The following is a 21,567-nucleotide window of genomic DNA, read 5'->3' on the forward strand; positions in this document are numbered from 1 at the left end:
TTGCTCACCCTCTCGCTGTTCTATTCTCCCTCTCATTTGCTCAAGGTCATCTGCCATCTGCTTGGAAATCAGCAAACATCACTGCCCTGCATAAAAAAGGTGCAAAAACAGATCCCTGCAACTACAGACCAATCAGCCTTCTCCCAATCATCAGCAACATTATGGAATCCATCATCGCTTCAGACATTAAATCCTTCCTCTTCTCCAATGGCTTGATTTCCGATCATCAATCTGGATTCAGACCAGGTCACTCTACCCTGGATATGCTGGTTCTGCTCTCCCAACAATGGATGGAGGTCCTCGATGCCATACATTAAATCAGAGCCATATCCTGAGACATATCACGTGCTTTTGACATGATCTGGCACCCTGCCCTGCTCACCAAACTTTCTTCCTATGGTATCCAAGGCCATCTCCACTCATGGCTCGCAGACTTCCTCTCCTGTCGCAGACAACGTCTGGCCCTAAATGGAGTTCTTTCATCCCCTCTTCCTGTCCAGGCTGGAGTTCCTCAAGACAGCGTTGTGGGCCCTGTTCTTTTTCTGGTTTTCATCAATGATGTCTCTGACTCTGGAAAATCCTCTTTGTCTCTTTGCTGATGACTCCACCCTCTGCCGTACCATCGGTCATCCCTCAGACCGGCAAGCATCAGCTTCTTCGCTCACTGCAGATCGGGGTAAAATAACAAACTGGTCCAACATGTGGAACATGTCTTTCAATCCAGACAAATCTCACACTCTCATTATGTCTCTCCGAAAGGACCGTTTAGGAAACTCCCCCATCCACTTTCTCAACAATCCTCTGGAAGAAGTCTTTTCTTTCAAGCTTCTGGGTCTCACTATCTACCATGATTTTTCCTGGGAAAGCCACATTTCCAACCTGGCCTCCAAAACCAGTCGCCGACTGGGAATCCTCCGTCGTGCAAAGTCCTTCCTCGGCTCACCTGAGCTCCTGACAACTTACAAAGCTTTCGTCTGCAGCCTGATGGAGTACTGCTCTGCCCTCTGGCCTGGTGCTCCTGCCTCCCACCTTTCTCGGCTTCACGCTGTGGAAACCAGGGCATTTTGGATCATTGGCATCTACCGCGATGAAGCTGAGTCTTTGGGCCTCTCACTCAATCACCACAGGTTGGTCGGTGGTCTTTCTGTCTTCTACTGTCTCCTCTCCAGCCTCACCCCCCTGCTCTCTCTGCGATTTGTCCCCACCACATTTCCGCAGGGCGCTCAAGGTCCGCCAACAACCCCCTTCTGGTAAAACTAACAAAATCACAAATCACTGCTCACCTTCACTCTTTCATTCCTCTTTTTTTTCCCGCCTTTGGAATAAACTCCCTCACTCTATTCAATCCCATTCTTCCCACCAGGCCTTCAACACAGCTGTTCACCACCACCTCTTATCATCCCCCATCCAAATCCTTGATCTTTTCTACCCCCGTTAATCTACCCCAAGCCCACCTACATCAAATTCCCTGCTTTCCTTCCTGAAAGTCCCTGTAATGTCCATCTTGTATTCCCCATGTTCCCCACCCCATCCCTCTCCCTTCCACAGATCTCCTGATGTCTTTGTTCCCCACGGTTTTGTCCTTCCCACTCCCGCCCCTCTTGTCTCATGTCCCCCTTGCTGTGCGTTTTGTGTTAGCTCTCACATGAGCCTCGACAAGGTATACAAACGACAACAAAAATCAGAGCGGAGGGAGAAAGTAGATGGATACAGACATTGAAGAGACGCAGTAACTATGAGGGGTAGGGGAGTACGTAAAGGGTGGACAATATGAACACTTAAGCAAAATTGTGTTTGACCAGTTTGTGATTTTTGTCAAGGTCTGAGGAGAGGGTGGAAGCTGCTGCCTGTCTGTCTGTCAGAAGGATGAGAGATGTGGTGGCAGAGAGTGGAGTTATCAGTCATCAACAAAGAGATAAAGAGGATTTTCCAGGGAGTCAGTGAGATCATCGATTAAGAAAAGGAATAACATGGGGCCGAGACCACTGCCTTGGGGGTACTCCAGCCTTGACGGTGAGGAGATGAAAGGGTTCCGTTGAGAGCCACACGTTTGCTTCGAGAGGGGAGGAAGTCAGTATTCCGAGAGTGGAGTTGGCTGGATTCCATGGGCAGACAGTTTGTAGACAAGGGCAGGATGCCAAACTGTATCAAAAACTTGAGATGTGTCCAGAGATGGCCCTGATCTCATGTCTGGTATTGAGGGACTCCATCCATGGTTGGGAGAGTAAAAACAGCATGTCCAAGGTAGAGTGACCAGGTCTGAATCTGAATTGATCTAAGATGAGGCTGTTGGAGAAAAGGAATGATTTTATGTCGACTGTGATGATGGATTCCATGATCTTGCTGATGGTTTTTTGTCAAGCTCATTGGGCTGTAGTTAAGGGGATTGGTTTTGCACCTTTTTATGTAACGCTGTGATGTTGGCTGATTTCCAAGCGGCTGGAAGTTGACCAATGGTAAAGTACAGGGTGAAAAGGGCAAGAGCAGCAGAGCAGGTCTTTGGGACAGGTGAGCTGATGCCATCTTATCCAGTGGCATCAGCCAGAGTTGAGGGTTGTCAGAAGCTTTTCCCCCTTTTCAGGGGCAAAAGATGCAGAATTCAGGAGCAATTGGGTATGAATGGGAATGATGAGTACACAGAGGGGGAGGGGGTTGAGGGTTGGGACACAAGATTTGGAAGCAAACACAGAATTGAGGCATTCGGCCTTCTCACGAGCGGAGTCGGCTGTGGTGCCATTTGAAGTGAGGGGAGCATACACCAGTGACGGACTTGACAAGGCACCACCAGGTTTTCGAGGAGGGAGACGAGTTTGAAAGCTCATCCTTGAGATTGGTCAGATGTTGGTGTTTGTTCTCCTGAGAGGAGACACACACTTGTGAGCTTTGTGGAATGATCTGAGGTTGCCTTCAGTCGGATTTGCTTCCCAGGAGGAGAATCCAAGTTGTTTCAAAGCAACAGCCTCACCACAGGATTCAGAGGACCAAGAGCGGGAGGACGGGTAAGATAATTGAAGACGAGATTGGATGTGGAAGCAGGTCACACTTTATGACCGACGAATATGTTGGGTATGTGGCTAGCGAGATCGCGGATGTCGGGGTCTGACCCAACTTGAAAGCTGTGTTGGGTAAGCTGTTCTATGAATTCACTAGTTACTTCTGCCACCGAAGGTGAAGGAGGTTATGTTTTCACCCCTTTCTGTGTGTTTGTCTGTCTGTCTGTCTGTCTGTCTGTGTACAGGATATCTCAAAAAGTTGTGGACGGATCCGGATGAAATTTTGTGGACAGGTTCGTTGTGTAACAAGGACGAACGGACTAGATTTTCGTGAAGATCTGGATCCGGATCTACTCGGATTTTAAAATGATTCTTCACCATTAAGAGATGGTGACAAAAACGATATATAGCACGATATCTCAAAAAGTTGTGGACGGATTTGGATGAAACTTGGTGGACATGTTGGGTGTGTGACAAGGAAGAATCGATTCGATTTTTGTGAAGGTCTCATTCCGGATCCAATTACGAGAATTTTTAAAGTGATTCTTCACTATTTTTTTTTGTATACATTGTCGAGGCTCCAATGAGGGCTAACACACAATGCACAAGGTGAGCAGGAGACAAGGGGGTGGAGAGGGAAGGTAAAAACAGTGGGGAACAGAGACATTAGGAGATCTGTGGAAGGGAGAGGGATTGGATGGGGTACAGAGGGTAAACAAGATGGACATTACAGGGACTTTCAGGTCCTTGCACAACAGGGACTTTCAGGAAGGAAAGCAGGGAATTTGAAGGAGGTAGGTTTGGGGTGGATTGACGGGGGTAGAAAAGATCATGGTTTTGGATGGAGGTTTTGGTTTTGGATAAAAGAGGTGGTGAACAGCTGTTTTGAAGACGTGGAAGGGAGGGTGGGATTGAAGAGTGTGGGAGTTTGTTCCAAGGGTGGGGAAAAAAGAGGAATGAAAGAGGTGAACGTGAGCAGTGATTCTTGATTTTGGTAGATTTACCAGAAGGGGAATGCTGGTGGAACTTGAGTGCGCTGTGGAAATATGTATGCGGGATGAGGGGGGGCATATCGCAGACAGAGCGGGGGGGGGGGTGATACCAGAGAGGATATGGTAGAAGACAGAAAGACCACCAACCTGCCTGCAGTGAGAGTGAGAGGCCCAAAGGTGAGAGGTGGGAGCACCAGCCCAGAGGGGAGAGCAGTACTCCATGAGGCTGCGGGTGAAAGCTTTGTATGTGGTCAGGAGCTCAGGTGGGCCCAGGAAGGACTTTGCACGACGGAGGATGCCCATTCGGCGACTGGCTTTGGAGGCCAGGTTGGAAATGTGGCTTTCCCAAGAAAGGTCATGGCAAATAGTGAGACCCAGAAGCTTGAATGAAAGGACTTCTTCAAGAGGATTGTTAAGAAAGTAGATGAGGGTGGGGGGGGGGGGGTGGAAAAGCTTGAAGCATAAAATTGTGGCCAATGTTTGGCAAAGACTATAGAGTGAAATGAGCATTATGGATTGTTCCATTTTTAAATGAGGATGTGTGAATCGTACACTAATGTTCCCATTTTCTGTGCCTCACCAGAATGGCTTCTTGCTCTTTGTTGCTGCAGGCAGAATGAGATGACAATGAAGAACCGTTAAGTTATGTCTGCCATTGGAAGAGAGCCGATGTCATCAGGCAAGTGGCGTGAGCATTTTATCACTGGTTGGTTGATAAAAATGAATTTTGTTACAATTGTACGTAGAAAGGTTTTCCTTTGTGGCGTTTTAACGTACTGAATGAAATACTTCTGCTGTTGTGACATAAAATACATAGCACGGGTGATTTGTCTTGAGGTCGTCACCGAAGAGTGAAATATTATCAAGATGGAGCTTTTGAGTTGTGATAGTGCATAACTAGAATAGAAAGATGGACAACAGTTATTTTGAGTCTCGAAAGATGTTGTAGGAACAGGGCTCAGCATTTTATTACCTCCACCACCGAAGGTGAAGGAGGTTGTTTTCTCCCCCTTTGTCTGTGTCTATTTGTCTGTTTGTGTACAGGGTATCTCAAAAAGTTGTGGACGGATCCGGATGAAATTTTGTGGATAGGTTGGGTGTGTGACAAGGACAAACTGATTAGATCTTGGTGAAGATCCGGATCCGGATCCGACGACTATAATTTTAAAAGTGATTCTTCACCATTGAGAGATTGGGCTAAAAACTATATATAGCACGATATCTCAAAAAGTTGTGGACGGATTCAGGTGAAACTTGGTGGACAGGTTGGGTGTGTGACAAGGAAGAATCGATTCGATTTTGGTGAAAATCTGGATCTGGATACGAGAATTATTTAATTTTTGATATAGCACTGATACAGCATGATATTTAAAAAAATGTATTGGGCCCAATATGTTCTCGTGGATCAGGCATTGCGTGGCGGAGGTATGCGCTCCACCGAGTGCCCTTCAAGTCTAAAAATGTTTTTCATATAGTTTTACAATACTGCCATTTTATGTTATAAAACGATGGATAAAATAAAAAGAACGCTAATTTACATCTGCCAAGCAACGTTTTGGTCATTAGCTCTTTGTCGGAGCAAAAGAGTCCCGAAGTGTCAACTTCTCCTTGCTTCCCACGTTCAGTTAGCATACGTCGATCAACATTCCATCAATTTCATTCATCGTTCTACCTGTCCACCAAAGCGGTTCGACACTATCCTTCACGAGTCTGACTGGTTCTTCATTCCATTGCACATGAGAGTTTTGCTTTGCATCGTTTGCTTTGACGTAATGTCTACATGGCTTTGCAGGAAGCTATTTTGAGCCAATTAAATGAATGAACAATGTTGAAAGTCCAGTTTGCTTTGTGTTTACACCCCTGTGTGAAAATTCTTGTTTTCTCTGTATTAATTATGGCAGGCTTTCTGTTGGCATGCACTTTGAAATGCAGCTTTATGTATGTTGTGTATTTTGTCATTTGGGTTGTGTCTTGTGTAATAACCGATAATGGCCTTAAGTCTTCTTTTTTTCCTGTTTTTTTTATAGCTCACCTGGAACATAGTTCTGGGGAGCTTATGGGATGGCTCGCTGTCTGTCCGTCTCTCTGTCCACAAATACTTGCAACTTCTTTTCTGAAACTACACATACGATTTCGATGAAACTTTACCACAACCTTCATCACCCTTTATGTACTAAAGTTTGTTCATGGCATTAAAAAAAAAACTCGGGGCCCCAAGGGGGTCTACGGGGTTGCCCCCCAAAAGAGGTATTTGCTTTCTTCTCAGAAACTACACATGTAATTCCGATGAAACGGCGACGTAGCCCATCCTTGAACGGCTTGTTGATGGACATATCGAGGGGCTGCATGAGCGACGTCATTCCGCCGAGGATGACGACTATATCGGTGTTGGTCTGACGGAGCAGCGCTTTGGTGTCAGTCTTGTGACAACTGAACGCATCCAGGACAAGCATGCTCCCTCGTCAGGAGAGACTGCCATCTGACCTACCACTCCAGACCGCGCACCCAGTCCTGAACTAGTCCCTCGTCTATCCACCCCTTTCTGCTGCACACGGACAATGACACTGGCTAGAAACTTGTCTTTGGGCATTGTCTTCCTCTTCAACATGACATACGCGGGAAGCTTACCACCGTCTGCAGTGCAGGCGAGCATGACGGTGAATCGGTCCTTCTCATGACCAGTAGTGTTGATCGTCGCATTGCGCGCAAGCTTTTTCGAGGTGGGTGCTCCGTTATTAGACTCTAGCTTTTGTGAATAATTCTTCTTTTGATGTGAGATCAGGTGTTCTTCTTTTGTGTTTCTGATCTAGATATTCTTCTTGTGTTGCGTTTATAATGGCGTTTTCAGAGCCGCGATGCTCTAGATACGCCATGCACCTAAACTTCGGGTGTCTCCGGATGTTTCCAAGTGTGGCTCTATTCAATTTCCGCACGCGGTTAAATAAACACTGCACTCTTAACCTGAACCGACTTTGAAAATTTAAATGGTGGAATTGAGCTGAACAGCAGTTCTGACTGCTACAAAAAGAGTGTTCATTGGGAATAGAATTGAAATTAAGCATCGATCATTTTTAAGACAGACTTCTTTATTTATTTATTTTCTATACCTGTGTATTAACCACACCCCCAACTTTTTCCTTTTTTTTCCGATTAAAAAAAGTGCGGTTTATACGCTGAAAAATACGGTAATGTATTCAATGGACATTAATACTGTTGCGAATTCGCGCTCGCCGGCGTGCGATTGGCCACGTGACTCGAATCGCGGCACGTCGCCCACCGGACGGACAATTCTGTCGTGACCCTCTTGGACCAACGCCGGGAGCTAGTCACGGGTGGGCCTTTTGGCCTCACCACGATCGTGCTAATCGGCCACCCACGTGGGATAGGGTTGTTCGCCAAACTCGACCAACCTAAGTACCCACGCGGATGGTAGACCGGGCGATCGCACCTCGCCGCAGGTCGACTCCGGACACCGGCCGCTTAAGCGGTCCGTTCCGTACTATCAGGATAACCGAGCGGTGTTATCGTCGGCCTCGACGGTTCCAATTAATTATCGGGCGTATTAAGCCCACGACGAACCCATGACGTGAAGCAAGATGGAGATTCAACCAAAGAAAAGGACGCAGCGAAACGGGGAACAATTCAACATGCAAACACTTTATTCACACCGACACAGAGCACACATATAGCAATTAAAACAATTATGCACAAAGAGCAAATGTAATACGAAAAACAATAAAGCAACGACGACGCAGAGCTACAACCGATTAAGACCGACACACGGCAACACTTAACAGTTTTACTTCACCAGACTGGCGCCACACACACACGTTAACACAGAACCCAAAAGAAATGGAAGTCGCGACTTCCCTGAGCGTGTCGAGTCCCTCTCCGACGTCCGTCGACGTGGTCCCGCCTGGCCGCGACTCCGTTCCCGAGCGTGGGAGGCGAGTCCTCTCCTGCGTGCCTCGCGCCTGCACGTGTTGGCCACTCGACGCTACGGACCGAGTGTTCGGCGCTATCCCAGCGTGGATAGAGGGGGGGGGGGAAGCGTGGATGGCCAAAGTCGGGAGAGGGGAATGGCGGACGCTCCTTCCCGCCAGCAGGGTCTTACAACTGCCCCACAAAAGACCCGGCCAGCGGCCACCAGGACGAGCGAGCCGGAAGACGAGAGCAACCACGAAGCAAGAGCATCCACCAAGCAAGAGCATTGACCAGCAAGAGCATTGACCAAGCAAGAGCATCTACCAAGCAAGAGCACCTACCAAACTGCTTCCCCCGTCTCCGACTTTTATATCCTCGGAGCTCCGCCCTGTTGCTCCGCCCCGTTCTTTGCTCCACCCCCCTTCGAGGTGCTTCGAGAAAGGTCTCGAAGAGGGGTGTTCCTCCTCCCTGGCCGCGTCACACCACGCATCCACCAATCGAGCGTCAGCTGCCCTCCCCTCGCTTCTCTCCCCTCACACCAAGTGCGGAGAAGAATGGTGCGAAAAGCCCACCGAGCGTCCTCGTTGGTTTTTATTTGAAATAAAAGATAGAGAAAGAAAAACGACTGACTCAAAGCGTCGCAGCCCGGATGGATCACATAAAATCCCTCTATACAACGGGTTTGGGCTAACTACACATGTACTTACAGAGATATCTCACCTACGGGACCTGAATGGTGGTTTGCGAATTTCCACAACCGTAACAATACTTTTTATCTGTGACAGCACAAAACAGCTCAATATGATTGATGAACAGAGGATTATAAAGGACTGTCAGCAAAAACATTTATTATGAAACAAAAAAAAAAAAGAGTAAAGAACTAGAGTTCAAAGAACACTTTACCCCACACAGTCTTGAGAAAAGGGCATGGGAAAGAGGGCTTTTTATTTTTTTTAAATAACTCTTGCTTTGCATTTCTGAGCGCAATCTTTATTCCCGATGAGCCAGAATTTGGTTTGAATGTTGATATTCCCCAATGCTGAGCGGCAAATTTGATTGGTTGAGACGGCATAATATTTTACCAAGAACTGCAAAAACTGGAGGTTTTTGGAAATCAGAAAATGTGATTTGTGTTCTGCAGTGTTCAGATATATTGTGGGAGGAGCAGTTCGTGCGTGTGTGGTTTTTGATCAGCTTGAAACCTACACACCAAACAGGTCTTGTAAATCCATGCACTGTGTTGGATACTCTAAGGTTATGCTGCCCTGTTCTTCCACTCTTCCTTTTTACTGTTTCAAAGTCCCATTATTTGCCTCTCACTGTCTCCTGGCTAATGTGTCGAGACAATCAGTGGGGTATAACTTCCTGGCTAACACTACGTGTGGACTATGCTAGACCAATGGAGGAAAAGACACTACGAACTGGGTACATTGACAATGAAAGCAATATATTTACAGCAAGGGCGAGGAAAGAAATGTGGCACAATCAGCAAGGGATTTATTACAAAAGAAAATATGTATAGCAGGGAAAGCAAGGATTGGTGAAGTGCGGCAAACCAAATGCAATTATTTATAAGAGAGACAGAGACAGAGACTGAGACTCTCTCTCAGTCTCAGTCTCTCTCAGTCTCAGAGAGAGACATAGACAGAGAGACAGAGAGAGACGGAGAGACAGAGATTAACCCATTCTAAACGTATATTAACATGACAGGCACCATCAGAATCATTTCCAGAAGAAGTTACGGAGACGGAGACGGAGACGGAGACGGAGACGGAGACGGAGACAGACTTTGAGGTGGTTTTGACCTTTTAGCAGGTGAGGTCGATGGACCAACACAAGCCCAGTCCCTGAGGAGGGGGAAGTAGGGGAGAAAAACTGAGGGTATTTTGGTGCATGGTCAGAAGGAGGTGTGGTGAGGGGTGCCGAGATATGCAAATGAAGTGCGGAGAGGAAGGTGCAAAGATGTGGATCAAGGGGGTTGGAAACAAAGCAAAGAACGTGTGAGAAGATAGTTCTGAAGTGAAGCGTAAAGTGGTCTGTACTTGTAAATGCTGAGGTTTATCTAAACTGTTTCCGGTCTGGCATCTGGTTTTCCCGCTTGTTCCGCACTCAGCTCTGTAGGCTCTGTTCCGCTCCGTTCCACTCGCTCCATCAAGCTCTGCTGTTCACCGCACTGTGACCCCAAGATTGCTCAGCCATTGAACCAAGCCCTTCTTTATAATCCCTTGGGGGTGATGCTTGGAAGCGGATCAGGTGGAGTGATGGGTGTTTGTCAGCACCCTCAGTCGTGTATGGATGATTACCCCGGTGCTAGCTCAGCCAATGTGAAGATTCGGCAGCAAAAATAGCCTGTCGCTTTGCGCTCTCCGGTCATGAACACATGCTGAACACCCAATGAGGGCTGTAATTGAGCGGAGCGCTAGGGCTTTCTACACGACGTTGAATCGAGTCTCACACATGCTCATGCCCTAAGTTAGACGCCAGAACATCCAGACTCGAGTATCTACGATGGTGCGTTGGACTCCCCCGTCTCCTGCCAGTCCAGAGAGAGGTGATGAATGTCGGTGGTTGATGCTGGTTGTGAGATGGCAGTGGTGGTGTAGCATCGTGGTTGTTGGTTATTCGGTGGCTGTTAATGGTGAAGGTAAGCGAGCGTGTGTTGTGGTCTGATGGTGTGGTGATGTTTCACAAAGGCGTTGTGGTGGTGTATGAAATGTTTCAACATTGGGGTTCGAGTCTCGTGAAGTCTGAAGTGTAACGTCTGTGGGATAATGGTGCACATATGCAAATGAGGTGCCCCTGTCGCTGTGGTCCTTGGTGTGCATGTGTGCGTGAAGGAAGGAGAGGTTCGTGTGTGCCGCAAAGCAAACTAATGTATAGCATGAAAAATGGGTAAAGGAAAGAAAAAGCACTAGCTAAAGCCCTCGCAACGCACATTGTCCCATGAACCCACTCCACCGAAGGGAAGGGCTACCTAAAACGACTACTGTCTTGGGAACTGCTGTATGTTGTGTTCCATTGCCTCGGGGGAGTGCCGGTTTCGCAAAACTGCAATATATATGTATATATGTATGGTCTTCGAGTTTGCGTTAACGTACTTGGTTTAATAGAAATGATTTCACAATTAAATGTTTTCCCAGATGGGAGCAGATTTCTATTTTTCTTTTCTGTTTCTGCACTTGAGGATGAAACAGGCTTGATGATTGTACAGTTTGTATTTTACATACAGCCTCCAGTTTGTTTGCTCATGGCAGGTGTGTGTTCCTTTTTGCAATAATCATTGGACCTTGAGTATTGCAGCTGCAGGGACTTTCTTCTGATAATGGGATGCAGTAAATTGCTCTCCTTAAGTAGGGAAAATTTATTGTCACTGTGCACTTTGGGTATGTACCCCCCCTCCCTAAAAATCCCCAACAACAACAAAGCCTTTAATTCTTTTTTCTTTCTCCTTTTGCAGACAGCTGCCCTGTGGGCAGACAAGCGAAGAACCCTTCCATGCAAGCTATTGTTCAGGTAACCAGAAAAATAAATTTGGAAGACATGAATAAGTTATCATGAGGCCACCTATTTATTATGTACACATGGGAAAGAAGGAGGGGGTTGCGATGTGCAAATTTCAATTATTAATTATGTAAACGTTTTTTTAAGCTCCTGCTCCCCCCCCCCTCCATCCCAATATATTTTTCACATGTGCTTTTCACCATCTGGCAATGTTAGTGAATTCATTCATTGTATATACAGCCTAAGACTGCTGGTTGTATCATTGCTGGGAGTGTGGCTGTGCCACTGATGCAGTGTCATGGAATCCATCACCACTGCTGATGTCAAGCCTTTTCAATTTTCAAAAAGCTGGACATCTGACCATCAGTTTGGATTCCAAACCGGTCACTCTGGATTCCAACAAGTATAATAAAAAGAAAAAAGTAAAAAAGGAAGACATCAGATAGCATAGGAGACTGTATAAAAAATGGCAAGGGAAATGTTATGTTTTGGATGAAATGGAGTGTGTGCATGTGTGGTTTTTATTTTATTTTAAGATTGCAGTAAAATGCTTTTAAAACATCCTCTATTGCAAATCCACTTGGAATTATGGTCAACAAACTTTTTTGTATATGCCAAATTTGTTTAATCACCTTGTCTATGTAGGGTTTTGAATATGTATATATTATGTTCCAATATTTACCTTGACAGACAAACCTGTGATCACCTTGTGTATCCTAACTTTATGGGGCGATTTGGTTCAATGCATTACGTTTTGCCTTTGCCAGGAGGATCAGCACGATCCAGAAGCTGGTGGTGTTTCCAGTATGCTCGGCTCACCTGAGTTTTTACGAGGTGATATGGCTAGCATGATTGAGATTGGTACATCGAGTGCAATTCCAACACAGAAGCGTGGTGCTGATGATGCTGCTTCACTTTCCAATAACAATAGGGTACTTCATGTTGATCACTCATGTAACCCACAAAAAGGATGTATTCCCACTTTCAGAAATGGTAACTGCATGGACTCGTTACAGGGTTGGGATAATGGTGAATCGACCCCTGAATCAGGTGGTGAAAACTGTAGCAAAGCCAGTCTATTTTCAAGTTTGGGGCAATTGGGAGAAGAAGCCAAAGGACATTTGACAAAGAAAGAGGACCTTTGCCATGCACTAGAAATAGGTGCCTCTGGGGAAATGCAAGATGAGCTTTGGACATTGCTGGAGGCCATAAGCTTTGCAAGTGAGCATCTGCAAGAGGAACTTGTGCAAGCACAACATCGTGAACTTCTTTTGGCACGTGAGGTCGCTCGACTTCGAGAAAGAGACTGTGACCTCGGAAGAGACCCTGCACATGGTGATGGGAAGGAGAGTCAGCGCCTCATCGAGTTGGAGAAAACTACAGAAAGGCTGCAAGATGCTGTGTCGGCTTTAGAAAAGGCGAACATGGTGCTGCGTGGAAGGTTGGAAAGCAGAAGCCGAGAGATGGGCCATTGTTTGATGATTGACGAAGGAGGTTTGCTGCAGCACACTGGAGGTGGCAATATCGGATTGAAAAGTGCCGTTGAGATAACAGGATTTCAACTGGAGGATGAACATGCCAATGTTTTGGGGTGGGAAAGTGAAGGCAAATCTGCTCATGAGGGTCTTGCAGTGAAAGTATGTCAATTAGAGAAGGAGAAATGCGAGCTCGAATCAGAACTGGTTCAACAGCAAGCCAGCATGCAGTCTTTTGTTCGAAATTACAGCACATTGAAACATCGCATGCACAGTGTTGATACCAATCTGGAAGATGTAAAGGTCAGACTGGCAGAGACAAAACGCTTGAATAGAGTTTATTTGAAAGAGCTGAAGCGTCTGCTTCACCGTTACGAGGACCTTCGCTTGCATGCTGGAGTTCTTGAGAAAGAACGTGGCACATTCCAAACAGTCTTGCTTGAAAAGCAGACGCTTGAGCAAGAACTAGAGTCGGAGCGAGCTGCGAGGGCAGAGGCCGAGCAGCAGTTGGTGGAAGAGCGTCGTCAGGAAGGGTGTATTGCTGGACAGAATGAGGTGCTGAGTGATTGTGATGAACATGCGAGGTACCAATTAGTGGATAAAGAGAAAAGGGCCTTGGAAGTTGAATTGGCCAATAAAGATCGTCAACTGGCTGAACTACGAGATCAATACGAGCCTGTGGTGCACCAACAGGATGGTGAGAACAAACTGAACTTCCCAGGACTTATCTGCTGGCTTTGTTTGTTGTTTAATATTGTGAAATTGCTCAGCAACTAAAATTTTTATGCCTCTGCCGAAAAGTTGCCAGAGGCATGATTGGAAGTGTTATCTGATTGCCAATAAGCATAATGATAGCTTAGAGCAAAAGCATCTTCTTTGTAATAACCTTGTTATTGTGACTGCTTATCGATGCAGGCTCTGCAGGGCCGCCCCAGCAGAGGGGTTTCCCCTCCTACCCGGGTGATGTATCGACCCCTCTGAGCCTTGCCATACATGGTCTAATAGAGGAGCGGAGTGCATTGCAGCGAGAGCTAGCGAGTGAGGCCGCAGCACGGCACCAGCTCGAGGTTGATGGACTGCGCTGGGAAGAAGAGCGTTTGCTGCTTTCTGCCTGTCTTTGTACTGTAGAGAAGGAGAGGAACCTTCTGCAGGCAGAAATGCGTGAGCTGCACAGGTAGGATGTTCTGGAGAGGTGACCATTTCATCATATTTGATTTGTGGAAAAAAAAAGATTACAAAAGCACATCCACTGTAATGTGCCATATTGATTGTACTGACATTGTTTCTCCATCCATGAAGAGACAAAACATGGCAGAAAAAACATTTAGCAGGTTTTTGGATACACTTGCCCTGTTTTTTTTTATTTTTTAATATTTTCATACACTGTTGAGGCTTGTAGAGGAGCTGGAACACAGAGCCGATCCAGATGCAACAGAAAAAAAAGGAACAGGAGAAATGGAGCGGGAAAACGCCAACAGCAGGGTTTAGGGCCAAAATAGGGGGAGACTTGGAGAAGTAAGGAATCTGGGGAAGAATGAGGGCTATGGGAGGATGCACGAAGGGGATACGATGGATACAGAAGCAAACTCTCAGGAAGTAAATTTTTTTTTTGCAAACTTGGAAAGAGCTTGGCTTGGAAGGAGTTAACGGGGGTAGAAAAGATAATGGTTTTGGATTGGGGATGATCTGAGATGGTGGTTAACAGCTGTCTTGAACCCCTAGAGGGCAGATTGAGATTAAAGAGGACATGGAAATTGGTTCCACAGGTGGGAGAAAAGAGGAACGAATGAGTGGAGGTTGGAGTATGGTGTACCACTTTTGCAAAAGTAGTTGCTGGAATGAAGCACTATGTGCCTATCGATTCCACTGGTGAAGTTAGGTGATCGACCAAAGTTTGAAAATTTTCCCGCCTTTTTTGACCGCGGGCCGCCATTTTGAAATTTCAGGAAAAATCCATATTTTTGGAAATAATATTGATTTTTGAATATTTTAAAAATATATATTTCTCTGTGCTTGGATGGCCGAATGCACTTCAGTAGGCACCATTATGATAGTAAGTTCCCGTAAATATTATTCACAAACTTTTCCCGACATTTTGAGAAGGGGTTGCCATTTTGGAAATTCAGTGAAAATCGTATATTTTGTGTATATCTAATGAAAAAAATTTTTTTTTTTTTAAATTCTTTGTGTACTTGCAGATAAACCTTGACTGACCAATGGTCAGGGCTCCTGTGGCTATGTGGGACAAGTTCGCAAGCTACACGAAATTTTGCGAAAGTGCTAATTCTTTGCGTGTCGTAAATGATCGAGCTGAAAGAGGAATTAAGCTTGTGTCTGACTTTATTCATATGTGCAATGACGAGAAACAACGTCAAGCATTGCTACAGTGCGTGGAAGAGCAGAGGAAGCTTTACCCAGACTATACAAAACAAACGCTATGTTCTCTATAAGATATCTATGTGGTTGCTTGTTTGCTAGATTTTTATGTTGTCATATATGAAAACCATGTCGCTTAAAACATATTTGGTTGTTCTCATAATTAATTGATCATGCTCTCATTTGTCTTTAATAATGTCTTTATGAAAACGCTACTACTGATATTCTGTAAATGCCTAACAATGTGCCGTGCAATAATTGTCAAAATATGGGATTTCAGTGAAATTCCAAAATGGCAACCCCTTCTCAAAATGTTGGGACAAGTTGTGAATAATATTTACGGGTACTTACTATCATACTGGTGCCTCCTGAAGTGCATTCGGCCATTTAAACACAGAGAAATATTTTTAAATATTCAAAAATCAATATTATTTCCAAAAATATGGATTTTTCCTGAAATTTCAAAATGGCCCGTGGTCAAAAAAGGCGGGAAAATTTTCAAACTTTGGTCAATCACCTAACTTCACAAGTGAAATTGATAGGCACATAGTGCTTCATTCCAGCAACTACTATTGCAAAATGGTACACCCTAGTGTGGAGTGATTCTGGATTTTGGGAGTTTCACCAGGAGGGATTGATGGTGGACCATGTGTGCTCTGCAGAAACCTGGGGGACAGGTCAGGTCAGATATGGGAGCATGCGCCAGAGCAGCGTGTCGCTGTGTCCTTTCCACCGGTACTCCAGAGGCCTCTGTCTGGCCATCCCCCAAACAGATGCCTGGCCCATCCCCAACTCCTCGAGATGCCGTTCAACCTGCTGCAACCACGAGGGTCCCTCGCTGAGCGAATCTGGTGAGCAGGATCAGCGTCAGGAAAATGAGTCACATGGCTAAACAGCCGCAACTGACGCTCACAGGCTATGCAGGTAACAAATCTCATTTGAGTCTCTCTCAGCAACCGCTCGTTGGACAAAGTCTGACCAGCAACAGCCAAGGATTCTCCGGAGAGACCTGGTACCAATGGAATTAAGTCTCGGTCTCAGATGCCTGGTCAGAGTCCAACTCTCATATCGGTAGAGCAAGACTGGAAGCACCAATGACCTGAAGACTCAGACTTTCGTCCTCCTGCACCAGCACAGACAGCGCCACACCCCATGATCCAGTGAATCCATGACTCCCCAGGCCCGACCCAGAAGTCTATTGACCTCTGGCTCACAGCCAGCAGAGTCATGAATATCACTGCCAAGGTAAGTGAATCCCTCCGTGACCTCAATATCTTCACCTCAAACAGGTACAGACAAGATATCAGCATCGAAGTTGTCATTGAAAGCCTGGATCTTAGTTTTGACACAGAAAACCCTTAATCCCAGCGGCTCAGACTCCTCATTCAGCGCCTCAAGGGCCCCCAAAAGGATATCCAGAGTCTGAAAAGATGACTGCATCATCTGCGAAATCAAGGTCAGAGATCTTGACACTCCTAAATGATATACCGCAGCTTGATCTTGTGCTGTATCACGTGATTGGGTTTTCGTATATCATGCCTCGCCCGCTAGGGGTGGCAGGAATGTACTTCCGGTTGCGCAGTAAAGCGGAGTTGATGCTGGCACGCTTGCTTCTCGTGTTCCACTGCACCTCGTACACTCTAGTTGGCGACGAGGATGGTTGAAAACGGACATGTGCTCGTTTTCGTCGGAGACGACTTCGAATTGTTTTCGGAGCAATTGGGATGCTATTTCCACGCGAATGATGTGGTCGACGCGAGCAAACAGAAGTCGATCTTGCTCGCTTCGCTTTCGGCGGAGCATTATCGACTACTGAGTGATTTGGTGGCGCCGGACAAACCCCGTGATGACGGGCTGTCGTTTCGGGACATTGTGGAGAAGATGAAAGCACACATGGCGCCGGGGAAGTCATTACAGCTCGCTCTATACCAGTTCGATCGCCTCTCGAAAGGGGCAGAGGAACGCGTCGCTGATTTTGTGGCGCGGATTAAGCATTCTTCCATGGCCTGCAAGTTCACGGCGGGGGAGCGTCCAGCGCGGCTCAGAGATCGTTTTATCGCTGGTTTACAAGATGCGAAGATGGTTTCAGCGGTTCTACGGCTGAAGGGTGAAGCCATTACATTCGACTCGGCGGTCAGCACGGCAACAGCGGTCGAGCAGACTCGCGGGGATGTTAGAGCCATCACCGGCCACGCGGGGTCGCGAGCGCCCCGGGACGCACGCTTGACGTTTGGTGCGGGTCGGACATCGCCGCGCGGCTGCACGTGCGGCGAATTGGCCCCGCGGACGTGTTTGGGATGCGGAGGTCGACACCTGCGCCGTGCGTGCCCGTATAAAGGCACCGTGTGTTTGAATTGTCACAAGGTGGGTCATCTGAAGCGTGTGTGCCGTGGGGTGCCGGCCACCGTTAGGGTCATGGACGGCGATGTGCGAGGCGACCCGGGGCGGAACCGGTGACCGTTTATGGGCCTGTTTTCAATTGGCCCGGCGGCGGCGCGCCCGATGACAGTGGAAATCGAAGTGAACAAAACGCCGATCACGTTCCAGGTCGATACGGGAGCGGCGGTGTCGATCATCGGCGAACAGACCGCGCGTAGACTCAACGGCCTGAAGCTTATCAGGTCCAACCTCACGCTGTTCACGTACACCCGCGAGAAGATAACGCCAGTCGGGATGGCAGACGTGTTTGTGCGGTACCAAGGCCAGGTCGCCACGCTTCGGGTGTACGTCGTGCGGGGGAGGGGACCGTCTCTCCTCGTACACTCTAGATCTCTCCGACATCATCCCCAGAATCCAGTCTAGACAAGCGCTGTAAAGTGAGGGGGGCCAATACACACCCCTGACAAACTCCAGTAACAACTGGAAATGAGTGCGAGATGGTATCATCACATCTCGCAGAACTCTCGATACCAGAATGTATTTCAGACATCAGATTGATCAGTTTTGGTGGCACCCCATGAAGACCAAGAATTCTCCAGAGGGCATCCAGATTCACTGAATCAAATGCTTTACAGAGATCAACATAGGCTGCAAGCAGCCCCTGCCGAAACTCTTGTCTGCGTTCGGTGAGGACCCGAAGAGCAAGGATACGGTCAATCGTTGACCTCTTTGGTGTAAAGCCTGACTGCTCTGGGTGCTGGTGCTCAAGCAGATGGTGGCAAACCATATCAAAAATAATTCTAGCAAATAACTTGCCCGACACCGAGAGCAGCATCACCCCTCGGTAGTTTCAGGCCTGGCAATCACACTTCCCTTTCCAGAGGGAGACAACAAGGCCCTTCTTCCAGTCAGTTGGTATGATGCCTCCAGGCAGAGCACAGAACTGCATGCAACAACTTGAGTACAGCATTTCCACCAACCTTGAAGTTCAGCATGGATGCCACAGATCCCAGGAGCTTTTCCCCATTTCAACCAATTCACCACAGCCTGTGTTTCCACAAACGAAGATGGATCACAGTTGATTGGAGGGTTTGCAATAGGGATTGTTACAGCCCTGGCATTCAACTCAACAGCTGGTGGATCAGCCTGGTACAGCGCTCAAAGTAACCGGCCCAGCGGGCCTTCACTTTGAACTCCTCTGTCAAGAGCCATCCACCCTAAGCTCTAACTGCAGTACACCGAGGGACGGTGTTGGAGGAACGCAATGCGCAAATTCTCCTGTAAGCAGGATGAGAATCACTTGACCACAGGTGATTATCTACCCCCTCACAGATTCCTCGCACATTGGCCTCCTTGTCCACCCTCAGCGCTCGTACAGTTTTATGCCTCAACGCCCTAAACAGTTCAGCTCTGCCATGCAGCCTGCCCCTGCGACTCTGATCGATGGTATCCAGTGTTCCTTGAGATTAAAAATTATTCTTTGCCCCACGGTGAGTTCCAAGACTTCCACCGGCATCATCAAGGATGGTGGTCTTGAAGGCACTCCACAACTCTTCAGGATTCCCCAAAACACCCAGACCCCCCAAATCACCACTCAGCCTGTTCGCAAACTCCTCAGCGACCCTCTCATCTTTGAGCTTTATCCAGCCTAGGCTGGGATGGTACCATTCTCCCGGATTTAAGCTGCAACTTCAACGTTGCTACCACAAGCCTCTGTTCAGTATTGAGCACTCTGGTACACTGCAGTTCTGGATCATCCTCCAGCGACCATCAACGAGCACATTGTCAATCTCCTTTGCCACACCACCAGCGTTGGAATACCAAGTCCAGTGATGAGCCTGTGGGTGCTGAAACCATGAACCAACCACCCTCAGTTCATGACTTCTTGCAAAGTCAAGGAACTTGGTGCTATTCTGGTTCACAGATCCAGACCCATGGGTACCAACACACGTCTCATAACCATCCCCATCAGTTCCATTCGATGCATTGAAATCCCCCAAGACGAGAAGAGTATCTCGCCTGGGGCAATGATCAACCACAGACTCATGCATTGCACAGAATGCGTCCTTCATGGTGAGATCACTCGTCTCAGTCGGAGCATATACAGAGACTAGGGAAACGACACCCAAGAAGTGATGATGCTTTAGTCTCATAGTACGCTTGTTGACTGGTGTTACCTCAATTATCATTGGAGTCGGCTTATTGGACACAGCTGCAGCAACTCCCTTGGGCATGGTAACCATCAAATTGACCAGCCCAATAGGAGGTGTAACCACTCGCCATGACTTCGCCATTATCTGGTCTCCAAACCATAGAGAGTGCTGCAATACCAATGTTCAAACACTTGAGCACAGATAGCAGACAGGTGATCATCCTCTCTTAGTGATAGGACATTCCAGGCACTCACCCAAAAGGACCGCCTTAGGTTAACCCAAGGAGACCACCGTTTGGTGGACGACACCTCAGCACCACCCCAACACAAACTTCGGAAATCTGACCCAGGAAAGTTACCCCGTGGTTTTCCTCCTATCATCAAAGAGTGGGGGTCCTGAAGGCTTTGTCCCAATCCCGTCATCCGGCGAGCGGCCCTGCGAAGGGCAGCCACACAGGAGGTACTCCCACGGAGTGGTTTTTAAATTTTCTTTGCGTTTTTCTTGTATTTTGTGGACTGAAGGGTTTTATGCTGGCTGGAGTGAAAATCCTGTTACCATCCTCAAAAAAACAGTAACCCAACTGCAGGAGGATGTTCACAGACACTAGATATGGATGGCCATTGGCTCACAAGGAGCTCCTCTGCTCTTTGACAGGTTTTACTTTTAATCCTGCTGGGTTTCCATTTCATCCACCCTCCTCACCAGGAAACCTGGTGGCGGAGACTGATTAGTCGCCGACAACTTGACCATGAAACAGGTTCGTGTTGGTTTACATGGTACCTGTAGCAAGTCACATCTAATCTGGCCTGACCTGGCAATGAATGGGGGACAGAGCACGGGAATAGCAAGAGGGTGCAAGACCAGGAAGGAGGTGGTCGAAGACAGACACCACTGACCTGCCTGCGATGTGAAAGTGATTGGCCCATAGACTCAGCTTAATCACAGGAGATTCCAATGATCTTGAAGGCCTCGGTCCATGGTGTCAATCTGAGCAAGGTATGAGGAAGTGGCACCAGCTCAGAGGGGAGAGCAGCACTCCATCAAGCTGTGGATGAAGACATTGTAGGTATATGACAGTTCAGGTGTGCCAAGGAAGGCCGACACGATGGAGTATGCCCAGTTGGCAACTGGCTTTTGGAGTCCAACTCAGAAGTATAGTTTGCCCAAGAAAGATCATGGATGAAAGTGAGGTAGAAAAGTTTGAGTGAATTAACTTATTCAAGAGGATTGTTAAGAAAGTCGATGGGAGGGTTTGCCAGACGGTCCTTTCAAGAAAGAGTGAGAGTGTGAGGTTTCTCAGGATTGAAACTTATTCAAAGAGGGAAAAGGCTGTAGTCATATCTGAAGGATGAGGGATGCCATGGCAGAGGGTGGAGTCATCAGCAAAGAGATAAAGTGGATTTTGCAGAGTCACAAAGATCCTGCATGAAGATTCAGTATAGGAGATTAAAGGATCCCATTGAGTGTCTTATGTTGGCTACGAGAGTATGGTAAGTCATGAAGTCATGTGTGGACTTGACCTTGGATACCATAGGCAGAGTGTTTGGAGAGCAAGGCAGGATCCCACTATCGAAAGCTCGAGATACACTACGTGGCCAAAAGTATGTGGACACCTGTTCGTCCAACATCTCATTCCAAAAGCATGGGCATTAATATGGAGTTTGTCCCCCCTTGGCTGCTATAACAGCCTCCACTCTTCTGGGAAGGCTTTCCACTATATGTTGGAACATTGCTGTGGGGATTTCCTTCCATTCAGCCACAAGAGCATTAGTGA

General features: G+C 47.2%; 1 protein-coding gene across 8 annotated transcripts in view; it reads left to right on the forward strand.

Moving 5' to 3' along the window:
- LOC147008457 (uncharacterized) overlaps nt 1–21,567 on the forward strand; it is a 55,527-nt gene that overhangs the window by 12,239 nt on the left and 21,721 nt on the right. For 5 of the 8 annotated variants that reach the window (XM_085863909.1, XM_085863911.1, XM_085863908.1 and 2 more), the window contains exons 2-5: nt 4,597–4,668; nt 11,371–11,422; nt 12,178–13,582; nt 13,801–14,059. In XM_085863909.1, coding sequence (XP_085720035.1) covers nt 4,631–4,668; nt 11,371–11,422; nt 12,178–13,582; nt 13,801–14,059 — 1,754 coding nt within the window. In that variant the 5' untranslated portion in view covers nt 4,597–4,630. Of the gene's footprint in view, nt 1–2,675; nt 3,000–4,568; nt 4,669–11,370; nt 11,423–12,177; nt 13,583–13,800; nt 14,060–21,567 lie in introns of those variants that run through there. The other 3 variants (XM_085863910.1, XM_085863906.1, XM_085863912.1) reach the window with 2 other exon arrangements.

This window comes from Eptatretus burgeri, chromosome 18 (assembly GCF_056783735.1).
Source record: "Eptatretus burgeri isolate ZD-2024b chromosome 18, Ebu_testis_v1, whole genome shotgun sequence".
Classification (NCBI taxonomy): Eukaryota; Metazoa; Chordata; class Myxini; order Myxiniformes; family Myxinidae; genus Eptatretus; species Eptatretus burgeri.